Below are 13,039 nucleotides of genomic sequence, written 5' to 3' on the forward strand. Positions count from 1 at the left end.
GCATCCGGGGGAGTGGGAACTCCATCCGGAAATCTTTGCCCAAGTCACTCAGCTGTGGGGCATTCCAGACATGGATCTGATGGCCTCTCGTCAGAACTTCAAAGTTCCTTGCTACGGGTCCAGATTCAGGGATCCCAAGGCGGCTCTAGTGGATGCACTAGTAGCACCTTGGACCTTCAAACTAGCTTATGTGTTCCCGCCGTTTCCTCTCATCCCCAGGCTGGTAGCCAGGATCAATCAGGAGAGGGCGTCGGTGATCTTGATAGCTCCTGCGTGGCCACGCAGGCCTTGGTATGCAGATCTGGTGAATATGTCATCGGCTCCACCTTGGAAGCTACCTTTGAGACGAGACCTTCTTGTTCAGGGTCCGTTCGAACATCCGAATCTGGTTTCACTCCAGCTGACTGCTTGGAGATTGAACGCTTGATCTTATCGAAGCGAGGGTTCTCAGATTCTGTTATCGATACTCTTGTTCAGGCCAGAAAGCCTGTAACTAGAAAGATTTACCACAAAATTTGGAAAAAATATATCTGTTGGTGTGAATCTAAAGGATTCCCTTGGGACAAGGTTAAGATTCCTAAGATTCTATCCTTCCTTCAAGAAGGATTGGAAAAAGGATTATCTGCAAGTTCCCTGAAGGGACAGATTTCTGCCTTGTCTGTGTTACTTCACAAAAAGCTGGCAGCTGTGCCAGATGTTCAAGCCTTTGTTCAGGCTCTGGTTAGAATTAAGCCTGTTTACAAACCTTTGACTCCTCCTTGGAGTCTCAATTTAGTTCTTTCAGTTCTTCAGGGGGTTCCGTTTGAACCCTTACATTCCGTTGATATCAAGTTATTATCTTGGAAAGTTTTGTTTTTAGTTGCAATTTCTTCTGCTAGAAGAGTTTCAGAATTATCTGCTCTGCAGTGTTCTCCTCCTTATCTGGTGTTCCATGCAGATAAGGTGGTTTTACGTACTAAACCTGGTTTTCTTCCAAAAGTTGTTTCTAACAAAAACATTAACCAGGAGATTATCGTACCTTCTCTGTGTCCGAAACCAGTTTCAAAGAAGGAACGTTTGTTGCACAATTTGGATGTTGTTCGCGCTCTAAAATTCTATTTAGATGCTACAAAGGATTTTAGACAAACATCTTCCTTGTTTGTTGTTTATTCCGGTAAAAGGAGAGGTCATAAAGCAACTTCTACCTCTCTCTCTTTTTGGATTAAAAGCATCATCAGATTGGCTTACGAGACTGCCGGACGGCAGCCTCCCGAAAGAATCACAGCTCATTCCACTAGGGCTGTGGCTTCCACATGGGCCTTCAAGAACGAGGCTTCTGTTGATCAGATATGTAGGGCAGCGACTTGGTCTTCACTGCACACTTTTACCAAATTTTACAAGTTTGATACTTTTGCTTCTTCTGAGGCTATTTTTGGGAGTAAGGTTTTGCAAGCCGTGGTGCCTTCCATTTAGGTGACCTGATTTGCTCCCTCCCTTCATCCGTGTCCTAAAGCTTTGGTATTGGTTCCCACAAGTAAGGATGACGCCGTGGACCGGACACACCTATGTTGGAGAAAACAGAATTTATGTTTACCTGATAAATTACTTTCTCCAACGGTGTGTCCGGTCCACGGCCCGCCCTGGTTTTTTTAATCAGGTCTGATAATTTATTTTCTTTAACTACAGTCACCACGGTACCATATGGTTTCTCCTATGCAAATATTCCTCCTTAACGTCGGTCGAATGACTGGGGTAGGCGGAGCCTAGGAGGGATCATGTGACCAGCTTTGCTGGGCTCTTTGCCATTTCCTGTTGGGGAAGAGAATATCCCACAAGTAAGGATGACGCCGTGGACCGGACACACCGTTGGAGAAAGTAATTTATCAGGTAAACATAAATTCTGTTTTTTGGGAGAAAGGTTTTGCAAGCAGTGGTGCCTTCCGTTTAAGGTACCTGTCTTGTTCCGTCCCTTCATCCGTGTCCTAAAGCTTTGGTATTGGTATCCCACAAGTAAAGGATGAAGCCGTGGACTGGATACACCTTGCAAGAGAAAACAGAATTTATGCTTACCTCATAAATTACTTTCTCTTGCGGTGTATCCAGTCCACGGCCCGCCCTGGCAATTAAGTCGGGTAAATAATTTTTTTGTTTAAACTACAGTCACCTCTGCACCCTATGGTTTCTCCTTTTTCTCCTAACCTTCGGTCAAATGACTGGGGGGCGGAGCTAGAGGGGGAGCTATATGGACAGCTCTGCTGTGTGCTCTCTTTGCCACTTCCTGTAGGGAATGAGAATATCCCACAAGTAAAGGATGAAGCCGTGGACTGGATACACCGCAAGAGAAAGTAATTTATCAGGTAAGCATAAATTCTGTTTTCTAACACACAAATCCCAGACATAGCGTTCCATCATTTCAGCATTCATTTGTGCAAGTGTAGTAAACTTATATGTTAGATTAAATTAGACACAATGTTATGCATCAAGACAATTTAGGGACTTCAGCACTTAAAGGAAAAGTTTAAATTTTATTAATAATTTATCAAATGTTTTAAATACACACAAAGACAAAAAAGATGTACGTGTCAAAACTGCTACAGTTGCCAAGACTTCATATGTAACCTACATACATATGCTATATGGCAATACTAAAACAACACAAGTGAAAGGCAAGATGTGTGTTCTTTATGTAGTGAGAGCAAGGTTATACATATATTATCACTTGCCACATACAAAACCGTTCTACATCTGAAGTCTTGGCAACTGTAGCAGTCTTGACATGTACATCTTTTTGTTTTTGTGTGTATTTTAAAGTTTGATACATGATTAATAAAATTGAAACGTTTACTTTAAGTGCTGAAGGCCCTTTTTGTCTTGATGCATAACATTGTGTCCACTTTAATCTAACATAAAAGTTTACTACACTTGAACAAATTATTATTATTTTTTTCATTATGTTTACAAAGATGCTTATTTTTAAAAATACTTACCTTTGCGTTATGATAAACATATTGCCGTGCCGATCCTCCGTCCGCAGCTCCTTTTTTAAATAGCATATAGATGATGAACCCGGCTTCCTCCAATCATTGCGTTGCCACACAAGCTGGACGCCAAAAGGGGCACACAACGATTGGAGGAAGCTGGATTCGTCATCGTTCTGCTAAAGAAAGCAGGAGCTTCGGGCGGAGGATCAGCATTCTGTTTGCCATAACGCAAAGCCATAACGCAAAGCCATAACGTATTTTAAAAAATAAGCATCTTTGTAAACTTTAATAAATTAAAGTGCCCCTGTTTTTAAGATTAATATTTAATACTGGCCTTTAATTCAATAAAGTTTACATTCACTTTAATGCTGAAATTATGTGACGCTATGTTTGGGATTAGTATGTTAGAAATAACTATATTCAATATATTTAATTTGCCAGCAGGTCTGCAGTTGAGAACACCCAGTGAAATCAGTACAACCAAACTCATCCTTGTAAAATCTTCTCCCTTAGCTGATACAAAGCACTATATATTTAGTCTGTGCTTAAATCATTTTGCCTGCTAAGAATCTGAGTATAACATACATATCGAAAGCACACAAAAACATTTGGTTTTAACATTAGATCAATTTAAGGAAACAATTGGGGTGGAAAATCGATACAAAAACCTATAAATTATGATGTTCATTTTGGAAGCAAAATAGAAAGGGGATCACCACTTGTCTTTTTTTTATTAACACAGTCTATAAAGTATAGGTGTAAAAAGCTGAATAATTAAATCCAATCTGTCCTCCCACTTGTATTTGAGTTGCTTCCAACAGACGCTGCCTCTATTTCTGGATCTGTACAGCACACATCTTGTGTTTTAAATCTATTTGCTCCACTGATCAGCTTTATCTTTTTATTTGAGAAGATGATTTTCGGTAACTGCACTGGATTAATAGTCAATAGTAAAGGAATACTCCTTTAGCATTGGTAGTCAATGTTACCAAGTTATAGTTCAGATTTTCACATAGATAGTGGTACTGTGTGTGATGGCATCAGTAGAAAGCTGCTGCTCCCTTTGAGGTTTGTGATTCATTAGTTGGAGAATTCCATGCTTATTTTACGTAGTCCATGTGATTTAAACCTAACCTAATGTTCTGTGCTTGTAGAGTGGAACACTGGAGGCAAACCCCACTGGAGAAGGCTCTGTACAATCAGGGTTTGGACCTGGATATCAGTTCCCCTATACCACCTTGAGAAAACCACTTTCCCAGACCAGTATGGTGGACTGGGCCTCCAAGAACCTCAACATGCACACTCAGGGCATCTTCCGTCGAAGGCTGTCCATTTCAAACATGCTTTCTTGGAATGGAGGCTCCATCAAGAAGCCAATGTTAATCACCAGCAATAGGCTTATAAAGAAAGAAGCATGTGAGATGTTCAAACTGGTCCAAGTCTACATGGGAGACCGGCAAGCTCGGACTGACCGAAACCAGGTGGCTCTTGTAATGGTGACTAAGTGTTGGAGCATGCAAGGGTTAAGAGACGAGTTGTACATGCAGCTGGTAAGGCAGACCACTAATAACATGAACTACAGGAGCCTTTCTTGGGGATGGGAACTTATAGCAATCAGCCTGAGCTTCTTTTCTCCATCCCCCAAATTTCAATCCTACTTGGAAGGATATATTTACAGACACCTGGATGAGGTCAGCGATCAAAACAGTAAGTGGTCTTGTATGTTATCTCTGTGTCAACGGCACAGACATTTATTGCTGTTAATTATAATCTTCCAGAAACTATTTACATATATATTGAAATCACGTTATGTTGAATGTAAATGCAATATTGTATGTTAATAAACAGTTGCTGAAGGGGATAATGCTGTTTGTTCTCCTTGGCTTGATGTAAAGGGACATAAAAGAGAAATAGTGTAATGCACTAATGGGTTACAGCCCTTTCTTATTGCACTGGTGATGTTTATGCATATAACTCCTGTAAAGGGTAAAAAGCTGAACATGACCAGTGATTAGCAGATACACACAAATGCCACTCCTGACTGGCTTACTGCTTGTAGTTTATTGCCAGTGTGGAGCTGTCTTTAAAGGGAAAGTACAGTCAAAATTAAATGTTTATAATTCAGATAGAGCATGCTGATTGATTAAAAAACTTTCCAATTTAGGTATATACAAACAATAGGGCAATACACATTAGAGCATTTTCTTATTGCGGTTTTATGTCCCTTTAATATTGGCAGTACTGTAGCAGTTTACAGGGATGTTGAACACTAAATACATTTCATGCACTTCCTTGTAATTATTGATGCTGCCATTTTGGAACCTATGTTTCACTACAGGTATGTGAAGGACAGCTGCTGCACATGTGCAAACAAGACAACACTGGAATGCAGTGAAAGCTAGATTTCAAAATGGTAGCTCCCATGACTAGAGGAGGACAGGGAAAACCTCAATACTATGCTTATAAAATGTATTTAGTGTCTCATGTTCCTTTTAACAATTTCCTTGTGCAATTTAATTAACTGACAAAAACTTACTATCACAAAAATTAAATGTGAATTGCTATTTCATACTAACCTAAGGAAAGGGCATTCACCCCTGAATGTTTGTGCTTTATGGCAGTGCCTTAAATTTTCTCTAATCCCATACTAAGTATGAAATCAGGCTTTTTTTTAATTAAAGGGACATTAAAAACTGGTTAGTTTGTTACTCTTATAACTTATTTATAATTGTCCCTAATTGGCCTCAGCAGAGGAGATAAGATACCATAACAGGCTTTTAAACAGGAAAATCTAGGTTACAACTTGTTGGTGCCCTTTACTTTATGGACTCTAAAACTTTACATGTATTTCTAGAACTAATTTAACAAGTAATATCATTTTAGAAAATACATATAAATATTATTTTGATTCCATGGTTATGTCTAGCAGCGCTGGGCTTTATTGCTGTTAGGACGGCATGGAACGTCTTAACTGTTCCGGCGTCCAGCTTCCCCTTCATTTCCTCCTGAGCTCTGGATCCGGTTGGGTGACGTGCCTAGCAACACAGGATCCAATCAGCGATTAGGAACAGTGACAATCAGTCACTGCAACAATGTAACAGCAAATGAGTGGAATCATTGGCTGTTAGCACTGTATCTGCTTCCTTTCTTCCCTCACTGTGGTCTGAGGGAGAGAAGAAGACAGACCAGTGCTACATTATGTCGCACAGAGCTTGTGCTGCCTTTTGAAAAATAAATAAATATATATATATATGTATCTATCAGAGACGTGCAGTGAGGTCAGTGACTAGTATCAGAGTGCTGAGATATTAGATACACTATAAAATGACACAGACAGGCAGGCAGTTGCTTTCATCCACCAGCCTTCTCCTACTGACTCACCAACCTCTGGCTTTGCTGCTGGATTTATTATTATTATTATTATTATTATGGATTATTTGTAGAGCGCCAACAGATTCTGCAGTGCTATGTGCCACATGTGCTGGATGCCACGTTCATATACATGCACTCAGCCAGACGATCACATCAGGTCCATGCAATCTCAGTGCTGTACTCCACACCATGCAAATTCAAATACAAGGTTTAGCACTTTCAAATATATACACATAGAGTGCAAGCACTATTAAGCTGTGACTCTAGTGATAATTATATTTATACAATACAGGCTTGAGTAAATCAGCTTCATCTGCATAATAAAAAGAAAGGAACACGCTTCTTCCGGTTTTGTTCTGAATGCATAGACGTCTCTTGTTGTGTTAAAAGGACAATATACACCAATTGTTATATAACTGCAAGTAATAGACACTACTATAATAATATATACTGACCTAACAATTCAGTATAAAACCTTTTTGAAACTTACTTAGAAGCTCCCAATTTAGCACTGTTGATCAGGTTAGGCTGGGATACCCACTGAAAGGGGCTGAGAGCAGACCCCCGCCCCCCCCCTTCCCCCTTCCCTACATATGAAAAGATCCATTATACAAATAGGAGCAAGCAGGAGTCTGTATACATCTAAAACATTGTTTAGGAGTCTGAAAATCAGCACAATGTTATTAAAAAATCAGCAAAACTATACATTTTTACAAAAACACACCCAGATGGGCTGTATAAATGGATCATCTACAAATCATTTATGCAAAGAAATAACTAGCGTACAGTGTCCCTTTAAAGCTATTAGTTTCTCTGTTTATGTATTGCAAATTTGCAGTCCTACCAGTACCAGTGTTATCTCAAGATAATATTTACAACCCATGGTACCTAGATACTATTTTTATAGGTTTTGTTAGGATTTAAAAAAAGCACTGTGTAAAATGCAACAAATGCAGACAATTTGCATGTTTTAGATATTAAATTAATTAAATCATTTCAGTAGAAGCTTCATTAATGCACCAAATGTTAAACAACAGTGTCTAATCAGTGATTACACTGAACATCATTTGCACATATTGTTAACATAGTCAAAAAATGTAATATCTTACATTTTAGAATCTAAGCAACCACTGTGTGTGTAGGATGCATCAAATTAAGGCAATTAGCAGGATTTTGAGATAATTTATAGCAAAAACAAGCAAAAATACTGCACCTTTCAGAATAAATGTTTAAATTGGAAAACCTTTGTTGATAATTTAAAAATAAGTGGGGGCTGACTATTTATATACATAGATATTTCATATCAGCAGCTATATCTGTTTCATAATACACAAATAATAGTTTCTGGTCAAGAAACCCTAATAAATAAATTCAATCATTTCAATAAAAACAATAGTGTTTAATCACACTGAGTATTAGTATATTATGTTAATAATCTGGATGAAAATAATTAATCCCTTAAGGACCACTGACATACCCTGTGCATTGCTTTCTATGGGGATTGCGTATCATGCTTTTTCCGGTGACCAGAAGGGAGGGTATAATGTTTCTGTGAGACCTGCAATATTATAAACGAGAAACCCCTTAAAGACTGGCGACGTACATGGTACTTAGCGGTCGTTAAGGGGTTATATAACAATTATGCAGTTACATCATGTTCCAATGCTAAAGTTTCATTTCAGCAGCGAAATAAATGACATGTTATTGTTCTAATAATACTCAGCATGAGTATTATATATATGTATATATATATATATATATACACACACGCGCGCACACGTGATTCTAACAACACAAAGGCCTAATAACATAACATATGGGCATTATCTTTACATAAATCTCATATCAGATGTGATAGCTGCCTCCTTTGAAGCTTTTTCATGATTAGCCTTATCATGAATGTGACACCTAACCTGTTAGACAGTGGGCAGGCGCTCCATCCAGCACATTCACATCACTGCCTTCCCTAACTGCACATCCCTATATATATATATATATATATATATATATCGCCACCCTTTGTCAGAGATCCTTGTGTGTTTGGTTTTTTCCTTTTTTTTTTTTTTTTTTTTTTTTTTTTGTTTATTAAAAAAAAAATTTGAGAGAATCTGGAGGGTGGGTGAAGTGGGAATTGGTGGGTGGTGAGGTATATGGCATAACACTATATACAGCTTACACCACTCTTGCACAAAATTCAGGGAGTGAAACCTTACCTGCATTATCTAAAAGCAGGTTTCTTACAACATCAGATATAGAGCCCATGAGTGACGCATCTAGTGATGGTGCTCCCTGCCTACCACTAACTAAAAGGAGGTCGTCCAACAAAATTTGCTGAAAATTGGCTACCCCCAAATTCAACTGCCCCTGAAATACCACCATTTACAGCAACTCCTGGCATCACAACCAAAATTACAGTTTGTAAGCTGATTAATTATTTAGACTTGTTTCTGACAGATAACATGTTTGAGAATATAGTTACTCAAACAAAATAATATGCCAGCTAGTATCTGTCAGAAAATGTCCAATATCAATATGTCAGAAAAAATACCTGGCACTTCACTGATGTATCTGAAATAAAAAAAAGTTTTGGGCACTGACATTGTAAATGGGCATAGTGAAGAAACTCAGCATATGTTCCTACTGGAACCAGAACCAAATCTTGGCTACCTCTCTTTTCCCAGGGATTATGAAGCGCTATAGATACGAACATCTGCTGTGGTTTCTTCTTTTTAATGATAATACCCAGTGCCTCCCTTGAAATTACCCTTTGCATGATAGGCTATACAAGATAATGGCCCCTGATAAACAAGTTTTCTAAAAAAAAAATTCAGAAAATGAAACCCCTGGCCAAAACATCTGTATAAATGAATCCTTTATGAAATTTAAGGGAAGATTGCTTTTCAAGCAATATATTCCAACCCAAGTGGTCACGGTATGGAATACAATTGTATAAATTTTACGAATGCTGTACAGGTTATACCAGGGCATGTCACATTTATGAGGGAAAAGATAAGATAGCTACCTCGATCCACCTGGCTGCACAGATTTAATTGTACAAACAGCAATTTTTTTTGTGTGGGATCTCCTCCTACCCTTGCTGAATAAAGAAGTTAGTAAGGATTCTAGTTACTACTGCCCTTCCTGACAATCTCTACCTGGCTTCTGTATTGTAGACTGCTACAGAATCTACCAAACAGAGTTAAACTTTTGATTCAAATTATTCTGTGTGTGCTCCTGATTTATTTTATTATTCTTTATTCCTGACTTCATGCATCCCCTGAACTTGTTTTATCCCTTTTTTACATTAAGCCCAGCTGCTCTAAGGTCATGATAAATTAACTACGCAAATCAACTCAAATACCCCTTTTAGAATATCCTGAGTTATCTACTTTTGCAAATGTTATGCCATGATGGGGGTGCCAAACTTCCATGTATGAAGACTGAAATGGGCAGGACCCATATTTAGTCCTGTAACTTCCTGAAACCCCATAAAACGTGTACATGGGTATCCTTGTACTCGTGGGACATAGCTGAACATGAATATGGGTGTTTTTTTTATGAGTAAAACATATAAGGATGATATAAACAGTGGAAGGGCAGTGTTTGTGTGATGAACTAAAAAATAAAATATGACCACTAAACTAGGTCAGATTTTGTTATTAAGTGGCTACTACAAAAAAAATGACTAGACATAGATGGAATACCCTGGGCTGTCTACCTTTGCAAATGGTATTCCATGATGAGGGTAATTTTCATTCCTGGGCTGCCATACTGTCTCAAAGGCAACATGGGCCCAGAAAATCTATGTGCCACATTTTCATGTAAATGGGCAGGCCCAATAATTGGCCCTGTAAGCTTCTGAAACTTTATAAAACCTGTACATGAGGGGTATCATTGTATTTGTAGGACATTGCTGAGCACAAATATGGGTGTTTTATAGCAATAAAACATATAAGGATGATGATAGAAACAGCTAAAGTGCAGTGTTTGTGTGAAAAACGCAAAAAAAAAAAATATTACCTACAAAAAAAAGACTAGACATAGCCTTTTGGAATACCCTGGGTTGTCTTCCTTTGCAAATAGTATGCCATGATGGGGTAATTTTCATTACTGGGCTGCCATAATGTTTGGCCCTGTAACTTTCCAACACCCCATAAATCCTGTACATGGGGTATCGTTGTACTTGTGGGACATCGCTGAACACAAATATAGGTGTATTATTGCAGTAAAATCTATCAGGATAATGATATTCACAATAAAATTGCTTGGAAAACATAATATTCCTTAAATACTCACACTTATATAGATTTTATTCATATAAAATTATAGTTTATATATAAATATTTGATGTTAAAAGAAATCCCTATTTGTCCATTAAAAACTATATATAATATGTGTGGGTGCACTTAATGTGAAAGAGGTAAATTATGGTTAAACAAACATATAGCACAGATTCTAGGTTTTGTTTACGTTCACAACTTGGCCTCTGTCATGAAGGAGTGTAAAGGCATCTTTATGTATGCCCTTTAAGCAGTGTTCTGCAAAAGATTTGCCCACAGCACACTTTTTAAAAACATTCTATTTGTTAGAAAAATGTGCATCTTTTGTCCAGTCCAGACCAGGACATGTTCATAGTGTAGCACTTGTGTAAATGCAAATACATTGTGAAAAATACATATCAGAAGGAAAACTGTTAGGGACTCAAACTCCTGAGACTTGGAAAAACACTTGTGGAATGATCTCCTGTCTTGTCTGACAATGGGCTCAATAGTAACTGTAGAAGTCTGTAATCAGGGGTGGTGCTGCCTCTGCATAATATGTGAATAGAAGGGAGATTGTCTTGTGCTATTTATCCTGACCCCAAACACAGCAATTACACAGCGTCAAATGAATGAGGAAAACACTGCCAGATTGATATGGCTGGCTAGTGAGTCACAAACCATATACTTAGCTAGATAGTATTTTACTCATGGGTGACGGCAGAGAGCAGGGCACTTGCTTCTGTGTGTGCACCAGCCATGAGCTTTATTGTATTATTATTATTATTATTATGTGTGTAGCAAGATGTGGCAGGTTTGGGAATCAGTCAGCAACTTTATGATCCTGGGAAGAATGTGTGTTTGTAGCTGACAGGGGCTAGTTGTAAGGGATATGAGCTGATGCTCCCAGGTTTCTCTTATATAATACATATCATAAAAAACTTACTATAAAATTAATATTGCTACAGTTTTTGTTGTCCTTGTGTGCTTGCAATCTAGATTGGGAGGTTAATAAAATGTGGGTGTTATGTTACCCACTTCACAGGTGGGTCCCTAAAACTTAGACTAACATATTTTTTTCCATCAACAGTAGCCCAGCGCATTCAAGAAGTTCAAGAACTAAATACAAAAAAGATCTCAAAATCACGGAAAAAGAGAAAGCAGAATGGCGATGAAGAGGAAGGTAAATTAAACCACACTTTCAGTTCTTATGTCCATTCTCACATAACCACCTGAAATAGCAGAAGTAGTTCTGTTCCATCATGTTCTTATTAGGCTGGTTTACAATAGTTTTAATCCTAATTGTACAGTAACTTGCCTGTAGTTTGCCCTGTCTATGGCATCTCTCTCATAATACTGGCTCCCATGCCTTGGAACCCTTTGCAGTAGCCCTAGAACTAGCTTAGAAACACAAATGGCCATACCATTTACATGTAAAATAAATTTAGACAGTCTGCCATTCTTTAACATCAACATGGATTAAGAAAGAGAACAGGCAAGTTATATAGAGGCTCTGTGGGGAAATAGGAGATATGATAAATAAGTATTATCAAAAGGATGCTTTACAAGGAAGCATGAGGTGCTACGGGGAGGTGCAGTATTTTTTAAAATTTTATTTCTTTATTTTAGAATAAAATCTTCTGATTTTACTTACCAATTTATTTAATAAAAAAAAAAGCATTGTGATTATCACTAGTTTTCAATGATCTTAACATAAAGGTGTTTTTCTTGATACTTTTTTTTGAGTCCCTATAACATTAGTAATGGGCCCTGCTCCTTATGACTTGAGTTCAGTGTTCATGACTTGTTACAGCTCTGTACTGTTATGGCTGACTTCCCCTGGGGCTGAATATATTTTCTTTGTTTAACTAAAACTACAAGGGATTGTAATGATGCTATTTCTCAGATATGTTAGCTCACATAGAGCTCTTAGTAACACATAGAAATATTATTTAGTACAGATGGCTGAGTTATCATCTGCTATTTTCCTTAAATAGTCACAATGCTGTATCGCTTTGTGAAGCTAGAACAGATTTGACCCCATGCAGAGACGACTGTCATGAAAAGCACAGTGACTCATTGTCTTAGATTTGTTTTCAGTTTTGCAGGCATTTGTATGTCTGTTTTTTGTTTATCGAGGTAAATGTTTCTTGATTAACTGTTTTAATTTTCTTTTATCAAGTATTTGTATGAATCTATGTTTACCAGTTTCTTGCTCCTTATAAATAATTGTCAATAGGTGATGGAGTTTTAACCAAGTTACCTGTGTGTGGTTTCTCTCTTGTGTTGTCAGATCTAGACACTCTATAGCAGTTACAGGCCTTAACAGCACATGCTGTGTGTGGTTTCTCTCTTGTGTTGTCAGATCTAGACACTCTATAGCAGTTACAGACCTTAACAGCACATGCTGTGTGTAGTTTCTCTCTTGTGTTGTCAGATCTAGACACT

The 13,039-nt window shown here is 37.9% G+C and overlaps 1 protein-coding gene across 3 annotated transcripts in view; it reads left to right on the forward strand.

The window, feature by feature from the left end:
• LOC128643557 (rho GTPase-activating protein 39) overlaps positions 1 to 13,039 on the forward strand; it is a 231,139-nt gene that overhangs the window by 193,571 nt on the left and 24,529 nt on the right. For all 3 annotated transcript variants that reach the window (XM_053696430.1, XM_053696479.1, XM_053696538.1), the window contains 2 exons: positions 4,115 to 4,667; positions 11,682 to 11,774. In XM_053696430.1, coding sequence (XP_053552405.1) covers positions 4,115 to 4,667; positions 11,682 to 11,774 — 646 coding nt within the window. The remainder of the gene's footprint in view (positions 1 to 4,114; positions 4,668 to 11,681; positions 11,775 to 13,039) is intronic.

The sequence above is a fragment of the Bombina bombina genome, chromosome 1, assembly GCF_027579735.1.
Source record: "Bombina bombina isolate aBomBom1 chromosome 1, aBomBom1.pri, whole genome shotgun sequence".
NCBI lineage: Eukaryota > Metazoa > Chordata > Amphibia > Anura > Bombinatoridae > Bombina > Bombina bombina.